At 39.8% G+C, this 26298-nt stretch overlaps 1 protein-coding gene across 3 annotated transcripts in view; it reads left to right on the forward strand.

Annotated features, from left to right (window-relative positions):
• The first annotated feature begins 448 nt into the window (after positions 1-448).
• DCAF7 (DDB1 and CUL4 associated factor 7) overlaps positions 449-26298 on the forward strand; it is a 53912-nt gene continuing 28062 nt past the window's right edge. For 2 of the 3 annotated variants that reach the window (XR_009182516.2, XR_188130.5), the window contains exon 1: positions 461-847. Coding sequence is in view for 1 of the 3 variants with exons in the window: in XM_004456803.3 (XP_004456860.1) it covers positions 710-847 (138 nt within the window). In the remaining 2 variants the exon portion in view is untranslated. Of the gene's footprint in view, positions 848-26298 lie in introns of all 3 variants that reach the window. The other variant, XM_004456803.3, reaches the window with a different exon arrangement.

Consider the following 26298-nt stretch of genomic DNA (forward strand, 5'->3'; position numbering starts at 1 on the left):
GGACTCAGCGCCGCGAAAGCAGTAGGCCCCCGGGTAACGCAGAATATAAATTGCACCAGACAGCGAAGAGAGGCCACTCAGAATAGCAACAGCGGGGAGGTCACAGCAGGTCACACACGAAGTTTCGCGCTCAGAGACTTGGCCTAGAACTTGGAGGGCCTGCTGCCTGACAGGCCTGCCTCCGTACCACCCAGGCCCGGATTCACCCGCACTGCGCCGTTATCCCTCTGACTGACATCTTTGTCAGCCAATGACCTTTGGGGCTGACAAAGCGCCTGCCCCCACCCAGCAATTGGGCGGGGCGAGAAGTTAGAATGGCAAACATTTGTGCCAATAGCGAGGAGGCCTCAAAAGCTGCGGGCACGGTAGCCAATGAAGCGAAGGCACCATTCGAAAGGACTTGTCAGGCAGCCAACGAACGGAGCCGCTGCGGGGGTCCCGTGGCTTCCGTTCCGAGGGGGCGGGGCTGCGCCCCAAACGGAAGGTGGTTGTTGTGGGTGCTCAAGCTGGTTTGAAACGGGGCGTCGGGCTCGCCCGCCGTTGTCTGTTGCCGCGGCCCCGTTTTCGGGCTAGGCCGTCATTGCCCGTCCCCGCCCCGCCTCCCTTCGGACCCCTCGGCCCCCCAGGCTCGGCTCCCCGCCCGACTCGCCCTCCGCCCGCCGCCGCCAGCTGTCGACCCGGCCCGCCCTGCGGCCCCGCCGCCGCCACCATGTCCCTGCACGGCAAACGGAAGGAGATCTACAAGTATGAAGCGCCCTGGACCGTCTACGCCATGAACTGGAGCGTGCGGCCCGACAAGCGCTTTCGCCTGGCGCTGGGCAGCTTCGTGGAGGAGTACAACAACAAGGTGGGCCGGGCAGGGCTCGGAACCCAGCTGGCGGGGAGCGGGCCCCAGGAGCGCCCTTGCCGAGCTGGAGCCCAGACCCCCGAACCCTCCTGCGGACTTGCCTTAGTGCCATGGAGCGGTTTTTTGTGTCTGGCCTTGTGCTGAGAGTTTTGCACTCGGTGTCTCTCTTAATTCTGGCAGCACTCATGTGTAATCGGGAGTATCATTGTCCCCATTTGACTGATGGGGAAACTGAGGCACAGTGTGTGACTTGCGTGAGCGAGACAGCTGTTTTCTGACAGACAGGTCTCAAACCCGAGCTTACGCGAGTTACGCCATTTATCTCTCCCCTCCCGTCTGCTCCTGCGGCATTGCTTCAATTGTGCGATGGGGAAGGGAAGGAGGGAGTGAGGGCTGTGAGGGAAATGCAAGGGCTTCGGTTGGCAGTCGTTCTCTCCTTGCCCCACTAGATTTACATTAGGGCTGTTTATTGCACAGGCTTCCCCGCCCCCACTCCCAGGTAATATTATTGGTTCCCAGCCCATCTGCCCGGAGTGTTTTCGTTATTCCTGCCTGATGTCCATCCGCTCCAAAGAGATCTCTTTTTGCAGTTATTGGCCCATGGCCATGATCCCCTTCATTGTTTCCCGATTAAGGGAGAATGATACTTCGCATTATTTTATTTTGGCTCCTTTTACTATGTGTAACATAGTCTTTCTGGACATCCACAAATTTGAGAATCCTTCATGGAAGCTTTGGTAGTAGGAGGAAGCTTTTACGTTGGCATTGGAGTATACATACATTTCTTAAAGTTGTTGAATAAGTCCAGGGTAAGAATTTTCTTTCCCTTACTCTTTAATCTCGTCCTTTTATTGTATTGGAGTAAAAGTTGTGATTGATAGTGATCAGAACAACCAAAAACCTTGACTGTTAGTATTTAAAGCCAATACTCTGGCTTAAGCGATGATATCAGACTTAAGAATAAAATTGAACAGTGACAGGCTAGTCCAGGGAGAAGAAAAGCCAGGTGGTCTAGGGTTGGAGCCTGTCTGGTACATTGATTAGCTGGGGGGCATTGTACAGGTCAGTTTTGTTCTGACCCATGGTTTGCTGTAGGAAAAGGGTTCTTTTTTTACACGTCAAGGGCCTGTGAAAAGTATTTGAAAATTTTAAGTTTCTTTTGTTTTTCAGGAGCACATGAGTTTCTCTGGAGTAGGTCTTAACTTCTTTGGAGTTCCCTTTGAGAAACTGATGAAAGCAATGGTGGCGCATTGCCTAAACATGGCATATAAACGATTTACAAACACACCCCAGGGAGTACACAGTGATGTTCAAGTCTGCCCATTGCCTACAGAAAGCAGAGCCCTGAGCAAGACATAGCATTATTTTTTTCTCTGATGCTTCTTTATTCCTTATGGTAGGCCCATAGTGGATGGCAGAGGTGGGAATGGATTTTGAGACCTTCATGTGGAAATCATGTTAGTAAAATTAAGACCACTAGAAGTTCTGTTTAAGGATACAAAAAGTAAAATATGTCTTTGAGAGGGCTCGAGTCTTTTCACACAAGTTGATATTTTATTCTTGCACATTTTTTCCAGGGTCAGTTTGGTAAAAATAGTCCCATTTCTAAAAGAAGGGAAACCAAGTCACAGGCTGCCAATGGAATCTGTGGAGTAATTAGTGTGAAACCTCAGTGGCAGAAATTCTGCCCCACAGTTTGTCCTTTCCTTCAGAAATTTTATGAGCTGCTACTTTGTGCCAGACACATAGTAGTTAAATACAAGCTAATAATCCCAGTAGTTAACAGAATGAGCAGTTACCTACATCTTAACTTACTTGCATGATGTGGTCTTAAAACTCTCTTCATTCCTCCTTTTATCTATAGGTCAACTTTCTTAACTTTTATGTGTGTGTGTGTGCCATGGGCACCTTTGGCAATCTGCAGTCTATAGAACCTTTCTCAAAATTATGTTTTCAAATGCATAAATTCATAGGGTTACAGAAAACTAGATACATTTAACTACAGTTATCAAAACCATTTTTTAAAAAGTGTTTATAGAGTTAATATGTACTTTTATATTAACTCATTCAGCTCCAGCAACTAGTGTAATTATAACTAATTTTGAAGTTGTGATGAGGGTAAACATTTCAAGATAGGTTTAACAACTGTAATGTGTGAAAAAAATGAGTGCTTTCTGTTGATGGAGTCACAGATACTGCTAATACTATATATATATTTGCCTCCATTCGTAATTGAAGGAAAGACTAAATTTCAGGTAAAGGTTAGTGAAACTGGAAATGTAAGTTTCCAGTTTAAGTTCATGAACCCCAAGTTAAGAAGCACTGGTATAGAGGATCTGTGTCTAGGAGATGGTGAGCAGTTAAATTCCACTTTAAAGTAGTGGTTTTCAGATTAAGTTTTTGAGAAACCCTGCCGTGGAAGTGGCAGACTTCATAATTTAGAGCAGGGCTTTAAAAATTGATGAAAAAGCTCAGAAACAGCCATTTATTTTTCAGTGTGGAGACATAACCATAAAAAAAATGATTGTAATTTTTTAAATTTTGTCTTAATGTAATCATGTTTTCCTATAGTAAAAGTGCTCCTATTTGATAGATTTAAATCTGTTAGCATTTCAAGAATAACTTTTGACTTCCAGGTGTTAACGTCATTTACATAAATTTAGAAGTCTTCCAGAGTGAAGGAACAGATTCTGTCAACAGACTTGGGAGGAGGGAGGGCAAGGGGAGCAGAATAGAGCAGCATTGGTGCTAGAGCAATGGTTCTCTAAATTTTAGTGTGTGAGAGAATCCCCTGGGGACTTGCACATTCCTGGGCTCCATCCCTGAATTTAATAGGCATGCCAGTAATTTAGACACAGGTGATCCAGATGGTACTCTAAGCACATGGTCCTGGAGTTACTTCGGCATCTGTTGACCAGAGGCAGGAACTGGATCTTTTTACATTTACATGCTTCTCAACATTGGTTCTCCAGGTTTACCCATGAAAAAAGCCCCATTACCAGATAGCCTCTTTGAAGATGGCCTTGGTTCAGATCTCAGTCTTGCCACTTCCCAGTCATATGTGACCTTGGGCAAGATAACCTCTGTGCCTCAGACTCCTCATCTGTAAAATGAGGGCAATGGATAATAAGTGCATCTACCTTATAGGATTGTTACAGAAATTGAGTTAACATGTAATGAATGTGCTTAGGAACTGTGCCTGGCATGTGGTAAGCAATATAGAAGTATTAGTTTTTATTGTTTAATCATCATCATTACTTTACCTATAATTGAAATATGATCAAGGAGAATTATGGGCGTTGGGTAAATTTAACTTTGTATTTTCCAGAGAGAAATCAGGGTGTTAGGTCTGAAAGGTACCTTGAAAGGTCATTGTGTTCAGTCCCCTGCCTTTGGCCAGGTTTTAAAGACCCAGGAGAGGGAATTCTCTTGATCCCTTTTGACCCAACCCATTTTGTGGTCTGGCAGCTTCTATCTCTGACTCCAAGTACTATAATGTGTTAGTTTAAGCACATTTTCCCCAGTTCTACTTGACTTAGACCCAGTAATTCTGGTATTTCTTGAGTTTTGGCAGTATCTGTGGTCTTTTCTGAGGGAAAGATGGTAGCAGTTCGTGGGCTTCTGATAAATTTAGTTGCTATGTTTCAGGATTTAGTTTTGAATAAACTTGGCAGAGTGAGATTTATTTTGACCTAATATTTAGCGAGTTGACCACTTGTGCTCTTAAGATTTAGCATATAAAGAATGTTTTTGAGGTTTTGGGGAGAGAGACTATAGGTATACTTGATGTTTTTTTTTTTTTAAATACTGGTAGTGAATCTGGATATGACAGACCACCCAGTGCTTGACAGGCCTGTGGGGTAAATGATTGCCTTTTTGCCTGTGTTGATTCCTCTGAGATTCTTAATGTGCAGTTAAATTATGTATCTGGTACTTAATTATTTGACTCTAGTCTATACATTTTTCTCAGTATTTGTGGCATTCCTTCAAGATTCTCATTTGTTTGTTCATTAATTCAGTAAATATATATTGAACCACATACCCGTGTGTTTAGGCTCAGTGCTGCTACGTGGTAACCTTTTATAGCCTTTGTTAGCCCACGTGAGATTGGCAGCAATAAAGAGTGTTTTAGCACTCCTCGTGTTTTTTGATAGGTACTTAAGAGTTTTGCAGTGCTCCAGTCAAGCTAATCTCCCTGACAGGACTTTCAGCAGGGGAACTAAAAGTATAAAACTCTTCTGGTTTTAACTTCTTCCTTTTTTTTTCTAGACAGTGAGAGGACTAATTCCCCCCATGGGAGCACTGGATAAAAGTGTTGCTGCTTTTTTGTTTTTTCACCTAACCTTGTTCATGCAGACTTTACTAGAAATACTGTGATTTGAACAAGGGACAAATCTCTTTTTGTAGGGAGTCTGGGCTGCCTGAGGCCTTCTGCCAGATCTGACTGGTTTGCCTCAACCAGGAGCCAAACAAAGGGGGACTAAGCCAAAATTCATCCTAAAAATTTTTTTATTTTTTTTTAGGAGGTACTGGGGATTAAACCCAGGACCTTGTACGTGTGAAAGAGGTGCTCAGTCACTGAGCTGCATCTGCTTCTGTCATCTTAAAATTTGACAAGGCACAAATATCTGCAGGCATTGGCCTGATCCACAGTATAATCAGGATTAGAGGATTAAAGAAAGGACAAGTGGAAAAGACCAAGAGAAGCTGCTTTATAGTCTCAGAATTTTCCTTCAGCTGATTTTGGTTATATCACCGGTTGTGGAGAAATGGAGTATTATATTGATTTGAATAACTTAGGGGAAATTATACACATATATCTACACATATACACACAGACCCATATACATACATTTATTTATATGCATCTCTCTTCATGTTCTGATCTACTATGTGTATTAAAGTAGAAGACACTGTTTCTTCCCTCAAGGAGTTTATAATCTTAACAAACAAGATAGACATGACACCTTTTTTTTTAATACAAGCTTGGGTAATATGAGCAGTAATTTATGGTCTTATTCATGAAAAGAATAAAAGTGAAAGTGAGGAGGTAGTCATGCCTCGAGGGATAGATATTTTGTATTATTTGCTCTTTAGCAGACATCTGACAGTGATATTCACAATTTAGAAATAAGTAAAAATGATTTTGTTTTACAGACTTTTCTCTTTAGGGGCATTTCTTTCACATGTTGGAATAAAGTATTGTGAAATAAGAAAGGCAGTAAGAGTTAGAAGAATATTAGCAGGACAGAGCAGACCATGAAGGGCAGATCACCTTGTCAACAAGATGATTAAAATCAGACTAATTTTTCCTCCTGCTCCCACAATATTTGAAGAAGATGGCAGTATAATGAAGATTAAATGGGCATAGGAAGATGCCAAGAAAGGTCATCTGTGACTGCAAATTCCAAAATAGAAGAGTGGTTTTCTAAAAAAGGTGGCACATTTCTGACTGCGAAATGAAAAATCCTTTGTTTGTATCAGTGGCAATAGAGTGCGCAGGGTGGCAGTAGATGCTTCCCCAGGCTGTATTTGACATCTTGGGTAGGAGGGGAACTTAGCTGTTCAAGAAAACACATAGATGCACCATCTTTTCTGATAGTATTAGATGAGGAAGGTTGAAAAAGAGGATGAACTGTGCCAAGCAGCTTCTGTCCTCTCTTAGTTGGGGAGATGCAAAGACTTCCCTCATTTCTGCTAAATTGGAATATAGTCCTGGCCTCTCTCCTTCAGGAACCTCCTTCAGATCATCCAGGAAGAACTTGGCTCATTCAAAAGGAACTAGCACACTAGCTAGAAAATATTATGAGAAGAGATGAAAGAAATGAGAAAAGAGTGCAATAAACTACACATTAGAAAAATGTTTTCAATCTCAATTGAAAGTTATAGAGTCAAACCACCATGGATTCAGAGAACTCAGGAAAATAAAAAACTCCAAGCAGAAAATACAAGAGATTAGATAAAATAAGGAAAAGTGATGGGGAGAATAGATAAGAGGTAGAAGAGAATGATAAAATTACAACAAAATCAAAAGCTACATTGGAAGCAGAATAGAAATGAATACAAACTGCTGAAAACACAGGGATAGGGAGGACAGATTGAGAAAATGAAACGGAAATAAACATTTGGAAACTATTAGAAAATAATAAATGCAGAAAATAAAGGTGATCTTACTTAGGTGTAATTGGTAATGAAACAAAAAATGAAACAAAAAAATGAAACAAAAAAATTCATATATGTAATTAAAGAAAACTTCATAAAGCTTTTAAAGTGATGAATTCTAACAATAACTCAAGAAAAATTGACGTGCAAAATTGGTGCAGAAACAGATTCTAGAAAAGTTTCTGTGCTTTAAAGATTAGCCCCTTGGGCATCTAGGGGAAAATATCAAATGCTTATTAAGAAGGGAAGGGGAAATTAGGCTAGCCACATTTGATGCCAGGGGACAATGGAGCAACTATTGTAGCTGGTGCTACTATACATACGTGGAAATGTACATGATATCTAAGATTTATATGGGAAAAAATGCTGTAGAGGAACATAAAATAAGACTTGAATAAGTGGAAAGGCTTGGTAACTTAAAAGATGTCAGTTGTCCCTAAATTTATTTATAAAACTTAACATGGGGGGGCGGGCAGCAGATATGGGTCAAGTGATTGGGCTCTTGTCTACCAGATAGGAGGTCTGGGTTTTGACTTCTGGGACTTCCTGGTGAAGACAAGCTGGTCCGGGCAGCAAGCTGGCCCACACAGGGGTGCTCGCCATGCAGGAGTGCTGGCCTGCACAGAGAGCTGGCACAGCAAGATGATGCAACAAAAAGAGACACATTAAAAAAGAGAGAGAGACCTTGATTTGGACATTTTCTCAGCCTCAAAACAGTAAGCTAATAAATCTGCATTGTCTAAGCCCCCCCTCCCCCCCAAAAAAGGAGAGAGAGATACAGAGAAGAGACAATTAAAGCAGATGAGGGAGCTGAGATCGTGCAAGAGATTGAGTGCCTCTCCCACCTCAGAAGGTCCCAGGATCGGTTCCCAGTGCCGCCTAAAGAGAATACAAGCAGACGCAGAAGAATACACAGCAAATGGACACAGAAAGCAGAGAGCGAGCTCAGAACGGGGTGGGGGGGGGGGGATAAATAAATAAATATTAAAAAGAAAAACAATGTGGGAAGAAGTGGATGTGGCTCAATGGTTAAGTGTCTCCTTCCCATGTACAAGGTCCTGGGTTCAATCCCTGGTACCTCCTAAAGCTTAGTGTGATCATGGTTTTAAAAAATTGTCTTTAGAACCAGATAAACTGATTGCTTTTACTAATGAATTTAACAAACATGCAGATATTGTTAGAAAATTTTTTAAAAGAAATAGTGATGAGGGTAGTAGAGAATAGGCTCACGAGGTGTTAAAATGCACTATAAGGGAAGTAGACTTGGCCCAATGGATAGGGCATCTGCCTACCACATGGGAGTTCTGCAGTTCAAATCCCAGGCCTCCGTGACCCGTATGGAGCTGGCCCACGTGCACTGCTGATGCATGCAAGGAGTGCCATGCCGTGTCATGCAGGGGTGTCCCCCACGTAGGGGAGCCCCACGCTCAAGGAGAGCCACCCAGTGCGAAAGAAAGTGCAGCCTGCCCAAGAATGGCGCCACACACATGGAGAGCTGACACAACAAGACTACACAACAAAAAGAAACACAGATTCCTGGTGCCACTGATAAGGATAGAAGCAGTCACAGAAGAACACACAGCAAATGGACACAGAGCAGACAATTGGGGCGGGGAGCGGAGAGAAATAAATAAAAAATCTTTTTTAAAAAAATGTACTATAAAGTTGTAGTAATTAAAGCAGTGATTCCACAAGGACAGATGAATGGAACAGAAGAGAGTTCAGAAATGAACTCAAATATATAAAGAAATTTAGCCTGTGGTAAATATGATATGAAGTGAGTATGTAAAATGGATTGTTTATTAAGTAATATTAAGACTAGGAAAAATAAAAATTGGATCTCTACCTCATATCTTGTACCAGAATTCCAGATGAATCAAAAATATGAACACAACCATAAAAAGGGGAGAGCTTTCTGATCTTGAAGGGAGGAAGTCAAAAAAGTAGAGATAAACTAAGCCATATAAAAATAAAATTTGTTAACAAACCTAACCAGCCAACCAACCCCACAAAGTCAGATATATAACAAACTGGGAAAAAAATATATGTGACATCCTGGACAAAGAACACATTTCTTTAACATTTAAAAATTTACAAATCAGGGAAGCAGATGTGGCTCAAGCGATTGGGCTCCCATCTACCATATAGGAGGTCCAGGGTGTGATTCCTGGGGCAACTTGGTGAAGGCAGTTGGCCCCGTGCAGCAAGCTGGCCAAAGCAGAGAGCTGGCCCATGCAGAAAACTGGCACAGCAAGATGACACAAAAAAAGACACAGAGGAGAGAAATAAGAGCTGCAGCAGACCAGAGAGCTGAGGTGGCGCAAGAGATTGAGCACCTCTCTCCTACTCCAGAAGGTCCCAGGATCGATTCCCAGTGCCCCCTAAAGAGAAGAAGAAAAGACAGGCAGACCCAGAACACATAGTGAATGGACAGAGAAAGCAGACAGCAAACACACACTCAAAAAAAAATGGGGAGGGGGGGGGGCAAAAAATAAATCTTGGCTAAAAAAAAATCTGCAAATCAATAGGAAACTACTCACTCAATAGAAAAAGGGCAACAGTTGTGAACAGTTTCCAGAAAAAGATACATAAACATTCTTAAACATATGAAGAGTTCAGCCTAATAAAATTTTAATCTAGTCAGATTAACAAAAAATCAAAAAGTTTTGATAATATGCATTGTTGGGAGGTGTGTAAATTTATATAGCTCCTCTGTGGGGGACAATTAGCAGTCACTATCAAAATTTAAAATAGACTTCTCCTTTGACCCAGTTCTACCTGTGGGAATTATCCTGCAGCTATGCTTACATGATTCAAGTGACTTTAAGTGCAAGGACATTTGTTTTAGCATTGTTTGTCCGAGGAAAAAAATGGAAATATTATTAGGGAAATGGTTGCAGAAATTATGGTACATCCATACAGCTTTTGAAAGAATGAGGCAGCTTTACCTGGCCTGATGAGAAACATTAAAAAATAAATACTAGGTGAAGAATACAGTGTGCAGAAGAGTGTAATAAAATATCACCTGTGTAAAAAATGCATGTGTTTACCCATATCCATATACACGCCCATAGATATTTGTGTGTGGAAGGGATGTATAACTGATAGCATTGGTTTTTCCAAGGAGGGGAGCTGAGTGGCAGGAAGACTCCGTTTTCTCTGTAATTGCTTTTCTGCCTTTCAAAGTTTGGTCCTCACGTATATATTACCTACTAAAAAAGTTAACATTGATAAAAATTAAATCTTACTCAGTATGCCCTCAAAATGAAAGAAAGGAATGAACAAAGACATTAGGCACACAGTAACAATAACAAAAAAGTTCTTTTTTAAAAAAAAGACATGATAATAGTAACATCAGATAAAATTTAATTTAAGGCAAAAAATATTAATTGGAACAAAAATAGTCTATATTAAAAGAAAGAAAAATCTTTTTAAAAAGTACAAGGGAATTTGGTGAGTTATTAAAACAGGAACTTGATACCTAGGAAGTTGATAAAGTAGACAAAATTAAGGTTATAGAGGATTAGAAAATGAATAACAATTTGTTTTGATAAGTGTATTAGGGTTCTCTAGGGAAACAGAATCAACAAGGATATCTGTCAATAGTAAGAGACTTATCAGAGTCTCTCATGCAGCCATGGGGATGCACAAGTCCAGTTTCCACAGGCAGGCTGCAGCCAGGAGCCCCAATGAAAGTCCAGTGAAGATTCTTGACGAGTTCTGGGAGATGTTGGCTGTCCACAGACGAGCTGGGAAATTCTCTCTCAGTGCTGGAATCACTTCCCCTTTCAAGGGATTCAACTGATTGGGTTAAGCATCATTCATTGCTGATGGCAATCTCCCTGATTGATGTAATTAGAACCAGCTATCTATGATTTACCACTGCAGTAAAGTCAATGGTGACTAAAGTCCATAGATGCCCTTGTATTACAGTTAACCCATTGCTGGCTTGACCAAACAATTGGGCACAATTACCTGGCTGAGTTGACACAGTAGCTTAACTATCACAATAAGTATGTAGAACTTTGTAGTCAACAGAATGTAATTTTTAAAGAGAACCAATTTATAAAAGTTGACCATGTACTAAGAAGATAAAAAAAATAAAAGCAGTTAAGGGAAATAACCAATTAGAGAAAAAATACTGGAAAATGGATGTGGCTCAGGCTACTGGGCTCCTACCTGCTCCATCACTAATTCAGATCCTGGTGCCTCCTAAAGAAGACAGTGAGCTGGTACAACAGGCAGGTGCAGCAAGCTGACAACAAGAAAAAACATAATGAGAGACACAGCAAAGCAGTGAGCAGGGGTTCCTGGTACCTCCTAAAGAAGACAGCAAGCTGACAGAATGGGCAGGTGCAGTGAGCTGATGCAACAAGATGACTGAACAAGAGGCACAGGGAGGAAAAACATAATGAGAGACATCAAAAGCAGGGAGCAGAGATGGCTCAAGTGATTAGGCACCTCCCTCCCACATCAAAGGCCCTGGGTTCAGTTCCCAGTACTTCTTAAAGAAACAAGGAAGACCAACAGGCACAGCAAGTAAAAAACAAGGGGGTAGGGAGAAATAAAATAAATCTTTAAAGAAAAAGTACTACATATTATAATTTATGGGGGAAAAGGAAGAACACTGAAAAAAATGGGAACACTTGCCATACCAGATTAGAACAGACACACTCTGAGGCATCTGGTCCTTAAGCTTGTAGCCAGCTAATGTTATGACAAGAGCTTTCCTTGAATACTAGGAGCTAATGAGGGAAAAAAAGGTAGGAAAAAAAGAAAACACCTTTCCCAGTCTTTGTAGATTGGCCTGTGCATCCTTGACTTTAGAGGATAGCTCCAGATCAAAAGTGAGGGGGCCTCCCTAATTGTTTCTGCAAATGAATCTTGTCTTGGACATGCGGCCCTAGGAATTTCCTCATTTACACAGATACAGCTGTCCCATCTTCCCTAGGAAACCATTGGCCCATGCAGTCCTGGGTCTTGCACTTTATGTCCTACAGCCAGCAACCCCTTGCCCCAGGCAGCATGATCTGACTGCTCTCTCATAGCCATCTGTAGGAGAGTTCTGTGAGCCACCATTTACATGCAGGACAAGTTCTGGGATGTTAAGTCTCTCAAGGCCATCAGACAGATAGGGCTAGACACACATGTTCTCAGTTTGTGCACAAGGGTTACGCTGCTCTTTCTGGAACTGAGGCAAGGATCTGCAGTGGGATTGCAGTCTGACTCCATGTGGAGCCAAAGCCAGTGCTTGCCTTGTTACTGCAGTCCTTTAAGTGTTCCCTGGAGCTTTGAGAAAGGTGTTTTTGCCTGTTCTCGCTGGTTGTTCAAAGCTTCTTTGGGGGTAACAGAGCCCTGATGTGTCTCCCCTTTGTATTTTTGAGTTGGCTATGTCTTTTACCAGACTCTGGTCATACGTAAGAAAAAGTGGGAAGCACTAGCTATGTCTAGTGTATTTACTGCAGTGGGTGAAACATTGCTGTTGGGGAAGATGAATTGTTGGTCCTATCAACCTAATGGCTGAAGGAAATGAAAGAAAGATACTAGATCCAACACTGCTCTTCCATAAATCTTTGATAAAGAAACCTCCCCTCCCTTCCTTTCCTGCTTTAAGAGGAAAAGATTGTCTCTACACATGAGCAGTCCTCCAGTCCTGAAGGACAGTAGACAGAGTCTCTTAGTTCAGTTCCCCTGACTGCTGCACAGTTGTTCCATCTAGTGATAGCTTCATTTTTTGTTAATGTAGTTTTGAATCCAGACACTCATGTCAAGCCCTTATTGTATGGGTACATCCCATGGTTTCCTGAGCAGTTGCCATATAGGGCTTTATCTTTGTTTCTCTCTCCCCATTCCTGACTGAGAGGCTAAAGTAATCCTAAAATAACCATTTTGAGTTCAGTAAATGGGGAGGAGGGACTATAAGTATAAACTAGGCACTCTGGGTGACTACATTTTAAAATTTAGTGTTGGAAAACAGGTGTGGTTCAACCGTTTGGGCTCCCGTCTACCATATAGGAGGTCCAGGGTTCGATGCCCAGGACTTCCTGGTGAGGGCAAGCTGGCCCATGCTGTGAGCTGGCCCACATGGAGTGCCAGCCCACGCAGGAATGCCACCCAGCATGGGAATGCTGCCCAGCACAGGAAAGCCACCCCACGCAGGAGTGCCAGCTGACGTGGAGAGCTGGTGCAGCAAGATGACACAACAAGAGACACAGAGGAGAGAAAATAAGAAGATGTAGCAGAACGGGGAGTTGAGGTGGTACAAGAGAGTAATCGCTTCCCTCCCACTCCAGAAGGTCCCAGAATCGGTTCCCAGAGCCGCCTAATGAGAATACAAGCAGACACAGAAGAACGCATAGCAAATGGACACAGAGAGAGACAACTGGGGAAACGGGGGAGTGGGGTGGGGGGGTAGAAATCTTAAAAAAAAAAATTTAGTGCTCATAAATGGGTGTTAGGAAAACAAATGTGGTTAGAAGTCATCAGGGATAGCTCATATTCAGTAATAAATTAATGTAATCATACCCTTTGACCTAAGAGTTCCATATAGAATTTATCTTGAGGAAATAATGTATATGTAAAGAAAGATCTTGATACATAGGAATTTATTGTCATACTGTGTATAATAACAAAAACTTAGAAACAACCTAAACATCCATAGATTGGGGGTTGATTAAGTAAATTATAGTAGGCATGTTTGGGAGGTGGTGAATATGTTCATATATTTATTACCATGATGGCCTCGTGGCTGTATTCATATGTCAAAACTGATCAAATTGTATACTTTAAATATGTACAATTTATTGTATATCTATTATACCTCAATCCAACTTCAGAACAGCAATAGGCCCCACAGTAATACTAATCATCCTTTTAAAAAGTTTTTTTTTTTAATTTTTAGGTAAAAAAGATTTTCAAGTATTTAAGTGAAAAGGGCCTTATAACCTTTATTTTTTCCAAAAAGAAAACATGTATATTTTATACATATTTTAGAGACTGAATATACATTTAGATAATAATTCTAAGATTTTTACCAGGCACCATTCATAAAGTTTAAAATTCACTAAAGAACTAAACCTAAAAAACTGCATGATGAAAGTCCTAGAAGAAACTATTTTTGTAATCCTGGGTGTAGCTTCTTAAGCATGACTGGAAAGTCATAGAGGAAAAAAGAGTTTTTCATACTATGTAAATTTACAGTTTCTTTTATGATGACAGACTAAATAAAATAGAAAAGATAGGTGCAGACTAGGAGTGAATTAAGAGCAGTGTATATACCAAATTGAGGGTTAATGGCCATAATTTATCAACAATTTGTATGAGTCCATATCAAAAACAATCCAGTGGCAAAATAAAGAATATAAAATGTATATGTCCAGGGAAATGGACATGGCTCAACGGATAGAGCCTCTGCCTACCATATAGGAGGTCCAGGGTTCGATACCCAGGGCCTTTTGGCCCATGTGGCAAGCTGGCCCTTGTGGAGTGCTGCCACGCACAAGGAGTGCAGTCCCATGCAGGAGAGCAGTACTGCCCAGGAGTGGTGCCGCCCACAATGAGAGATGACGCAGCAAGATGACACAAGAAAAAAGACAGAGAAGAGACAATATGAGATGCAGTGAACTAGGGAGCTGAGGTTGAGCAAGAGAATGATCACCTCTCTCCTACTCCGGAAGGTCCCAGGATGCGTTCCCGGGGACACCTAATGAAAATACAACAGACACACAAGAACACACAGCAAGTGGACACAGAGAGCAGGCAGTGACCAGAGGAGAGGCATAAGAAAAAATATATATCAAAAAAATTTTTTAAATAATGCAAATGTCCAGTTTATATGAGTCAATAATGAAAACACAACCCAGTGACAAAACAGGCAAAATGACAGTAAATGTAAGAGAATATGCAGAACTTTACCAATAATTAGGGATCTGTAATTTAAATAATAAACAATTTTCTAACTGTCAACTTGGTAAGGAGAAAGGGAGAATGTTTGTTCGTAACAAAAACAGAACTATTTTCAAAAAAAGACAGTAACAAAGTCATATGGAAGATTTTTGATAAATATCTAAAAGATGGTTAAAAACTAGTGTTAGGCAGGGTTTGGGCAAACATGCATTGGCATGGTTCTGTGGGAGGAGTGTAAATTTGAGGGCAAGTCCAAACATAGGATTCTACCCTATAGAAAAACTTATACTTGTAGAGATAAACGTGATTAGGGTATTAATTAAGCATTGTTGGTCGTTTTTTTTTTTTCATTTTTTTGTTTTGTTTTCATTTATTTTTATTTATATTTTTGTATTATTTCTTTCTAGGCATTGTTTGAGGAAAATGGGAAATAGCTATCCATCAGGGTTAATTAAATAAATGTAGTTTGGCTAGTCTGTGGAATGCTGTTCAGATGTTACAGTGAAACATGTATCTCTTAGCACCAGCATGAAAAAAAAAAAGACATGGTATAAAGAAAAAAAGTTGCAGAATAGTAAAATATGATTTTATTTAAAGAAAATCTCTTATCTGTAATTTCACAGAAAAAGATCTGGAAATAGACACATCAAACTGTGAACAGTGACTACCAGAACAGAAGGCAGTGAGGGGAAATTGAAAGAGGAACTTGTACTTTTTATTTTCTATATTTCTTAGTACTTTAATTGTTTAATGTCAGTTGCCTCTGCAGTACTTAAAATTACTTGGAAACTGTAAAGAACCAGAGGAGGGAAAAGTACATTATTATCTTTATATGGTAGAGTGTTTATTTAATTCCCTTCTTTTTGGGGAACTATATTTTCTTTATTGAAAGCATTTTACTTTTGTAAATAGGAAAAATCATTTAAAAATCAAATAGAATCAGGATTTTTAAATTTCTTGAGCCTTTTCTGAAAGATGAGTATGGCCTTGTTTTTGAAGTCAAGTTAAAAAGTTAAGCCATTCCCTTTTCTGAAAGCATGAGAAGATCAGAAGAGAATAAATTCCTGCTATTTACTGATTTCTACCCTGGGTTAGGTGCTGATGTACAGAGGAGGTCAAACCTTGAGGATATTCAGATCGCTGGGGAGATTGTTAAGAACAGTCCCCTGGATCCACCTTAAAACCTGTTGAATTAAGATCTTGAACTGGAATTAGGAAGCCAGGAATATGTAAAACATTTCAGGTAAATCTGACAGCCAAATCTGGAAACTATTGCTATATATAAAGCAGAAAACTGAAGTAAGGACACAGACCCTGTCTTTAAGGTACTTACTAAGTGAAATAGCATGAGACAGGATTGAAGGTACATTTGTGAGGTAGAATTGGATTAGTTACTAAATGAATGACATAGGTAAATGCTGAAAGATCACTGGACCAGGAGGACTGCAAATGTTTTGTTGAAGGAGGCGCAGCATGATAACATTAAAATCTCATACATTAAGTAAGGTACTATACTGAGCAATTTATATACATAGCATAAATAGTTAGGTACAACAACCTTATTAAGTAGGTATTGTGGCTATCCTCACTTTCCCGATTGGGAAACAGGACTAGCAAAGTTAAGTAACATATCCTAAACCCTGCAGTTTACAAGTGGTAAGAAAGGAGCCCTGGAAGCCTGATGCCACTATGGCATATTAATATTGGCTCTGTGGAAGGGAGGGATAAGAGTTTTATAAGTAGAAAGGGCAATAGGAAGAATGGGAAGAAAGGGAATGAGAAGCAGCGACTAGATAAATGAAAATGGGAGAGAAGGATAGATTAGGATGGGGTGATGGTGGAGGGCCTTGAATACCAGGCTAAGGGGATCCTGAGTGGCGAATGCTCACAAGACCTGATATTTGAGGTTTAAGGGGAAATCTGATGACCTGAAAGGCAGCTTTTAGAAATGGGTGTAGAATTTTCTTTTCCAGTTTAACCTCACAATCTTATCTGCCTGGTTAAAACAGTGCCTGACACCGAGTAGCCACTCAGTAAATATTTGTTGAATGAATGCATGAATGAAAGACAAAATGAAATATCTGGCCCAGACTCTATATCAGAGGCTTGTTCTTGATTCTGAGAATTCTGCATCTCATCTGTTTTCTCTTTTGTCCCCTACCAGGGCTGATGGCAGATTCCATCAAGAGTCTTTATGTATTATTTTCTTCTTTATTATTTTCTGCAAAGGTTGAAGTGTTAACTCTTTGATTCTCTAAGAACTGTTCGTTCATTCAGAATCTGTCTTGTGGCCATCCTTGGCCATCGCTTGCCAGTCTTACTGCCAGTCACCATAGGCCTCCTTTCCTCTGGGTCTCCTGCCTGAGCTCCCTACCTCTAGCCTCTTCCCTGATCCAGTCAGTCCTGCCCAGCATAACTAGGGGTGCTATCTTCAAAGTCCATGTAATATTCCACTCCCATCTCAGACTACCTCTTTCCTTAGCTTGCTTTCTGCACTCTCCAGCCTGCCCTCAGCACATTTTCTCAGCCCCCTCTCCACCACACTCCCAGATGGACACTTAACAAACAGGTTTACTAGTCATTTAGTTTGGCACCTTTGTACATTTGTTCCTTCTGTTCTCCATGTCAGGGATGCCCTTCCCTTTCCTCTTTGCCCATTCAGAACTTTTCCACACATCTTTGATGACTCTGCTCAGATCCAGACTCCACTTTTCCTCACTGGCTGGCTGTGAATTACTGCTCTTTAAGTATTTTACAGCAGTGGGATTTTTTTCTCCTTTTACATCTTTATACATTTTCTCCCCAACAGATTATATGATTTTTGAAAGCCTGTAGGTGCTCCCTAAATATGACGCAGCTTTAGTCATTATATGGATTTTTGAAAGTCAAACATAATTGGCAAGATCTATAAATATACCTAGAAAAATCCTAAGGAATCTACTAAAAAGCTACTAAAATTAATTACTTCTTTGGCAGTTGCAGGACTCAAAAGTTAATATATAAAAATCAGTTGTATTTCTGTATAGTAGGAATGAAAAATTGTAAATGAAATTTTTTGAAAGTTGCATTTAAAATAGCATAAACATGCTAAATTTTTTGAAAGTTGCATTTACAATAGCATAAACATACTAAGGAAAAGAAATGCAAGACCTTTACCCTGAAAACTTCAAAACCTTGCTGAGCTCTCCACATTAAAGAAGGCCTAAATTAAATGGAGAAATAGACTAGGCCATGTTTACAGCTTAGAAAATTCATTATTTTTAAGATGGTAGTTCTCCCCAAACTGATCTATAGTCAACACAATCCCAATCAAAATCTCAGAGGGCTTTTTGTAGAATTTGACAAGCTGATTCTAAAATATACATGGAAAAGCAAGGGCATAAAGTAATAAAACAATTTTGAAAAGAACAGTAAAATTGGAGAACTCTACCTGATTTCAGGACTTAATAGAAAGCTGCTATAATCAAGAAAGTGTAGTACTGGTAAATATAGATCTAGAGAACAGAATAGGGTCCAGAAATAGACGCACAGAGACATGGTCCATTGGTTTTCAACAAAAGTGCCAAGGCAATTAGTTGAAAAGAGAAAGGATAACCTTTTCAACAAATGATGCTGAGAAAATCAGACACATGTTTGTAAAAAATGAACCTTGATTCATACCATGCACCAGATAAAAAATGCTAACCAAAATGTATCCTACACCTAGAAATAAAACCTAAAACCATAAAACTTTTAGAAGAAAACATAGGCAAGACTTCCAGGAAGATGGCAGACTAGAAATACATGGAACTTTCTTCTCCTCCAGAAAAATAGCTAGAGGACAGGCTGAAACAGTCTGGAAAAAAGATCTTCTAGGGCTTAGGACACCAAGGCGAGGCTAGACACCACCCAGAGTAGAGAGGGACAAAGGAGGGGAATCACGATGACAGAACTGTGAGTTGAAACCAGCAGCTGCTGTTCCTGGCACTCTCCCCCACATTAAAGACACTTTAGAATTCTCAGTCCTCTTGGCCTGCAGCTACAGACAAACGGGGCTCCAGTGATCTACCACCCCAAGAAAGGGAAGAGTGAAGGACACAGCCTAAGGCCGACTCAGCTTCTGACCCACAGATTTGGTCTGCTGCATCTCGTGAGCCCTTCCAGACCTGGGTGGGGCCACACCATGGTTTACCCTGGGAACCAGCACAGAGCTGGAGAAATCCATCCCTCCCAATCTCCCGCTCTTTTAGTTAGGACTGATTGTTAAGAATGCACCTCCCCAGGAAAAGGAAGAGAGAGGGATACAGCCTAAGGCTAACTCAATTTTTGACTCACAAATTTGATCTGCTGTATCCCAGGAACCCTATCAGGCTGGGTGGGATCATACCAATGTTTGCCTTGGGAGCCAACGAGGAGCTAAAGATATAAAATGACCCTCTGAATCTCCTTTTGTACTAACCAGAACTGATTGTTGAGGAATCAGAGGGAAGTGGAAATATTTCCTACCTGAGAAAAGGGAAGGAGCTGCCAAGGAAGGCTGGAGAATTGTCTTTGAGAAGTTTGAATTACAAGACTCTTATCCTCCAGAGCGGAAGCTCTGTCACACTGACCCAGTCTGTGTTGCAACAAATACACTCCCACCAGGCACTGAACTGAGAACTGCCAAAGAGCGCCATCTGCTGACAACCAAGAAAGTGCACGAGAAACTTAAATAAAAGAGGCTTTTTCCACCCTTTATAGCCTCCCTACCCAAGGCCCTAGGAAGCAGGTCTGCAACCAGTTACTGGATCCAGAGCCCAGTTTTGAGCAACCAGCAGGGACATTCCTAATGATCTAGGTCAAGCCAAGACTCAGAGCAGTGGTAACACACAGTGTCCCGCCACTAAATGCCTACAAAAGAGAAAGAAATTGAGAATCTAGTAAAGTGCATCCTAATCAGATGCCTACACATCAGCAAAAACTTGCAAACCATACTAAGGAAATAGAAGACATGGCCCAAGTAAAGGAATATATTAAAACCCCAGAAGAGACACAGGATTTGAGAAGACTTATTAGCGAGATGCACACAATTTCCAAAATCAAATTAATGAGTTGAAAGACAGTATGGCTAAAGAAATAAATGACATCAAGAAGACATTGAACAAGTGTGAAGAGAATTTGAAATTTTGAACAGAAAAGTAACAGAGCTCATGGGAATAAAAGACACAATAGGTGAGGTCAAAAGCACATTAGAGGCATACAACAGCAGACTAGAAATGACAGAAGAAAGAATAAGTGATACAGGAGACAGAAGAGCTGAAATTGAAGAGAGAAAAGAATGGAAAAAATTGAGCAGGGACTCAGTTGAATGACAACATGAAGTGCAACAATATAAGTGTCATGAGAGTTCCAGAAGGAGAAGAGAAGGGAAAAGGGACAGAAAGAATATTTGAGGGAATGCAAGTTGGAAATTCCCCAACTCTCATAAAGAAATGAACGTGTCCAAGAAGCACACAGTACCCCAATCAGAATAAATCTGAATAGACATACTCTAAGACCCATACTACTCAGAATGTCAAATGTCAAAGATAAAGAGAAAATTCTTAGAGGGTGAGGGAGAAGCAAACCATGACATGCAAGGGATGCCCAGTAAGACTTAATACAGATCTCAGCAGAAACCATGGAGGCGAGAAGGCAATGGTATGATACAATTAGGATACTGAAAGAGAAAAATTGCCAGCTGAGAATTCTTTATCCACAAACAAACAGAAACTAAGAAAACTTGCAAAAAATAATCAACCTTTGCAGGAAATATTAAAGAAAGCCTTAGACATAAAATGAAAAGATAGGCAAGAGAGGCCTGGAGACTATAGAAGAAAGAATAGCAGAAAGGATGGCCAAAAGAGTAAAAAGACAGAAAAAATATGATATGATATGACATATGAAAACCAAAGAATAAAATGGTGGAAATAAATAAAGCATTTACAATAATATCATTAAATGTGAATGAATTAAACTCCCCAGGCAAAAACACAGGCCTATAGAATGGATAAAAAACATGAGCCATCCATATGCTGCTTACAAAAGACTTACCTTATACCCAGGAATGCAAACCGGCTGAAAAGGAAAGGTTGGAAAAAGATGTTCTATGCAAATAGTAACCAAAAAATAGTAGGGGTAGCTATACTAATATTGGGCAATACAGAGTTTAAATGCAAAAAAGTTATAAGAGATATAGAAGGCCACTACGTATTAATAATCATTAGAGACTTCAACACCCCACTCACATCATAAGATAGAACAACTAGACAGAAGATCAACAAGGAAACAGAAAACTTGAACAATATGGTTAATGAGTTAGACCTAACAGACATACAGAATGCTGCATCCAAACTCACGGGTTATACATTCTTCTCAAGTACCCATGGATCTTTCTCCAAGATAGACCACATATTAGGGCACAATGTAGCTCTCAGTAAATATAAAAAGATTGAAATTATACAAAGCATCTTCTCAGATCATAAGGGAATGAACCTAGAAATCAATAATAGACAGGAAAAATATAAATTCGCAAATGTGTGGAGGCTGAACAATACACTCCTAAATAATCAGTGGGCCAAAGAAGAAATTGCAAGAGAAATCAGTGAATATATTGAGACAAATGAAAATGAGACTACAACTTATCAAAACTTATGGGATACAGCAAAGGCAGTCTTGACAGAAATTTATAGACCCAAACACCTAGATATTAAAAAAGAAGAAAGAAGTAAACTAAAAAATTTAACTGAACAACTTGAGAAACTAGAAAAATAACAGCAAACCAATCCCAAAGCAAGCAGAAGAAAAGAAATAAAGATTAGAGCAGAAATAAATGAAATTGGGAACCAAAAAACAATAGAGAAAATTTTTTTTTAAAGTTGGTTCTTTGAGAAGATCAATAAAATTGACGAACCCCTAACTAGACTAAGAAAAAAGAGAGAAGATGCAAGTAAGTACAATCAGAAATGAAAGGGGGAAGTTACGACTGACCCCACAGAAATAAAAAGGGTCATAAGATATCATGCGAAACTGTATGCCAACAAACTAGACAACCTAGATGAAATGGACAAAGTCCTAGAAGGGCACAAACACCTACAATGATGCTCAAGAAATACAAGAACTTAACAAGCCAATCACATTTAAAGAGATTAAATCTGTCATCCCAGCAATGAAAAGTCCAGGAGCAGATGGCTTCACAGGTGAATACTACCAAGTATTTCATAAAGAATTAATACTAATCCTGTTTAAACTCTTTCAAAAAATTGAAAAGGAGTGAAAATTACCCAACAAATTTTATGGAGCCAACATCACTCTAATACCAAAGCCAGATAAAGATACTATTAACACAAGAAAAGAAAATTACAGACCGATGTCTCTAATGAACATAGAGACAAAAACTCTCAACAAAATACTTGCAAATCTAATCCAACAGCATATCAAAAGACTTATTCATCATAACCAATTGGGACTTACTCCTGGTAGGCAAGACTGGTTCAGCATAAGAAAATCAATCAGTGTAGTACACCACATTAACAAATTGAAGAAAAAAAAACACATGATCATCTCAGTCGATGTAGAAAAAGCATTCAACAAAATCCAGCGTCCTTTTTTGATAAAAATACTTCAAAAGATGAGAATAGAGGGAAATTCCTCAATGTGATAAAAGGAATATATGAAAAACCCACAACCATCATCATGCTTATTGGGGAAATGTTGAAAGCTTTCCCTCTAAGATCTGGAACAAGACAAGGATGCCCAGTGTCATCATTGTTATTCAGTATTGTACTAGAAGTTCTAGCTAGGGCAATTAGACAAGAAAAAAATTACAGGCATCCAAAAAGAAAAAGAGGAAGTAAAAAACTCTCACTGTTCATGGATGATATGATCCTGTGTTTAGAAAATTCTGAAGTATCCGTGACAAAGTTACTTGAGCTAATAAATGAGTTCAGCAAAGTGGCAGGATATAAGATCAACATGCAAAAATCAGTAATGTTTTTGAATGCTAGTATGGGAAAAAGTCCATTTACAATAGCAACAAAAGACTCAAATACCTAGGAATTAATTTAACCAAAGAAGTACTGGACCTATATGCAGAAAACTACAAAACAATCCTAAAAGAAATAAAAGAGGACCTAAACAAATGGAAAGACATTCCATGTTCATAGATTGGAAGAATAAATATCGTGAAATGTCATTCTTACCCAAACCGATTTATAGATTCAATGCGATACCAATCAAAATTCCAATGTCCTTCTTTGCAGAATTAGAGAAGGCAGTTAGCAAATTCATTTAGAAGGGAAAGTGCACCCAACCTAGACAAAAGCATTCTAGAAAAGAAGAGTGATGTGGGAGGACTTTCACTGCCTGACCTTGAAACATACTGCATAGCTACAGTGGTCAAAAGATCATGGCATTGGCATAAAGACAGACACATTGATCTGTGGAATAGAATTGAGAGTGCAGAAATAAACCCTCCCCTCTACAGCCAACCATTTTTTGACAAACCTACTTTGTCTATGTTACGGGGATAAAACAGTCTCTTCAACAAATGGTGCTGGGAGAACTGGATATTCATAACCAAAAGAATGAAACCCTATCTCACTCCCTATACAAGAAGCAACTGAAAATGGATCAAAGACCTAAGTATAAAAGCCAGGACCATAAAACTACTAGAAGAAAATGTAAAGAAACATCTTCAAGACCTTATAGTAGGTGGTGGTTTCTTTGGACTTACACCGAAAGTGCACGCAACAAAAGAAAAAATAGATAAATGGGACCACCTCAGGATCAGACACTTTTGCACCTCACAGGACTTTGTCAAAAGGGTGAAAAGGCAGCCTACTCAATGGGAGAAAATATTTGGAAATCACATGTCCAATAAGGGTTTAATATTCAGGATATATAAAGAGATGTTACAACGTAACAATAAAAAGACAAACAACCCAATTTAAAAATGGCCCAAAGGCTTGAATAGACATTTGTCCAAAGAAGAGATATGAATGGCAAAAAAAAAAACACATGAAAAATTGCTCAACATCACTAATGATTAGGGAAATGCAAATCAAAACTGCAGTAAGATATCATTTCACACCTACGAGAATGGCCACTATTAAAAAGACAGAGAAATATAAGCATTGGAGAGGATATGGAGAGAGAGATAGGAATACTTATTCACTGTTGGTGGGAATGCAGAATGGTACAGCCACTGTGGAGGACTGTTTTGCAGTTTCTAAAGAAGTTGAATATAGATTTGCCTCATGACCCTGCAATACCACTGCTGGGTATATTACCCAGAAGAACTGAGAGCAGTGATACAAACAGACATCTGCACACCGATGTTAATAGCAGCATTGTTCACAAAAGCCAAAATTTGGAAACAACCCAGGTGTCCATTGACCTATGAATGGATAAATAAACTGTAGTGTATTCACATGATGGAATATTATGTAGCTGTAAGAAGAAATGAAATTGTAAAGCATATGACAACATGGATGAACCTGGAGGACATTATGTTGAGTGAAGCAAGCCAGACACAAAAGGACAAATATTGTATGATTCGGTTAGTATGAACCAAATATATTGTGTAACATATTGTATGATTCTAAAAAATTTTTATGTCTACCTAGTACATTTAATTGAGAAATGTATGTTTTTATTCAACTGTTTTCTTTTTTAAATTGTTTATATTTTCAGTTAATAAATGTACAAAATAATGTGTTAATGAGAAAAGAAAACATAGGATAAAATATTTGTGACTTTGGGTTAGACAAAGGTAACTAGGAACAAAAAGCAGGAACCGTAAAAGAAAAGAAATGATAAACTAGACTTCATCACAATTTAAAGGGAGGGAAGTGGACATAGCCCAACTGATAGAGCGTCCGTCTACCATATCATATGGTAAGCAGACCCAAGTGCAGTGCTGCCACACACAAGGAGTGCCGTGCCACGCAGGGGCGCCACCTTGTAGAGGTGCCCCATGCACAAGGATTGTGCCCAGCAAAGAGAGCCACCCTGCATGAAAAAAAGCGCAGCCTGCCCAGGAGCGGCGCCACACTCACAGAGAGCTGATGCAGCAAGATGATGCAACCAAAAAAAAAGAGACACAGTTTCCCAGTACTACCTGATAATGCAAGCAGACACAGAAGAACACACAGTGAATGGACACAGAGTAGACAACAAAGGAGCAGGGGAGAAATAAATAAAAAAACAAAAATTTAAAGGGCAGTGGATGTGGCTCAAATGGTAGAGCTTCTGCCTACCCTATGGGAGGGCCTGGGTTCTTTCCCTGGAGCTCCTGGTGAAAAAGAAGAGAGAGCATGCCCGTGCAGTGAGCCAGTGCCCACGTCAGTGTCCGCGTGGTGAGCGCAAGTGCCCACGTGTGAGCCAGTGCCCATGCAAGTGAGTCATACAGCAAGATCATGACACAACAAAGAGAGACAAGGGAAGAGTCAAGGTGAAGCACAGCAGAGACTAGGAACTGAGGTGGTGCAATTGACAGGGAACCTCTCTCCACATCAGGAGTCTCCAGGATAGAATCCTGGTGAATCCTAGAGGAGAGAAAATGAGAAGGAGAAGACAACACAGACAGCAAAAACAGCAGGATGCGGGAGGGGGGGAGTAAATAAAAAAATAAATCTATCTTTTTAAAAAACTATTTAAAATTTCTGTTTTTCATATGACACTGAAAGAAAGTGATAAAGTTAGCACTAGACTGAAAGAAGATACGTATAGAACACATAAACGATGTCTATCCAGAATGAAAATTACTCTCAAAATTCAAATAAGAAAACAAACAGCCCAGTAAAAACTGGACAGAATATTTGAACAGACCCTTCACCAGAGAAGAAACTTGGATGGTGAAAAAGCACATGAAAAGATGTTCCGCATCGTTAGTCACAAGGGAAATGCAAATTAAAAACTGTTACAAAAGTATGTGAATATATCTCAATAAAACTACTTAATAATTGTGCAAGAATATCCAGAAATACCAGCTTTGTACAGCAGGGGAAGCATAGAGACATCGAGGTGAAGAATTTTCTTGTTTGTCTTTTTAAAAATTATTATTGAAATAATGAAAAGGCTACAATAATGACTGAAGTGATAAATGCACACCTATGTGATACCAAATACCATTGATTGTACACTTTGGATGAATCGTGTGCTTTGTTAATATGTAGCAATAAAGTTGACTTGTTAAAAAAAAGACGTACCACAACAAACCTCTTAGAGTGGCTTGGGGGAAAAAACTGGCAATACTAAGTGCTGACGAGGATATGGAGCTTCTGGAGCTCCCCTACATGGCTAGTGGGAATGCAAATGGTACAGCAACTTTGGAGAACAGGTTAGCAAGTTTATATGGAGAGATACATAAAGTTAAACTCACACCT

This window comes from Dasypus novemcinctus, chromosome 21, assembly GCF_030445035.2.
Source record: "Dasypus novemcinctus isolate mDasNov1 chromosome 21, mDasNov1.1.hap2, whole genome shotgun sequence".
NCBI classification, from domain to species: domain Eukaryota; kingdom Metazoa; phylum Chordata; class Mammalia; order Cingulata; family Dasypodidae; genus Dasypus; species Dasypus novemcinctus.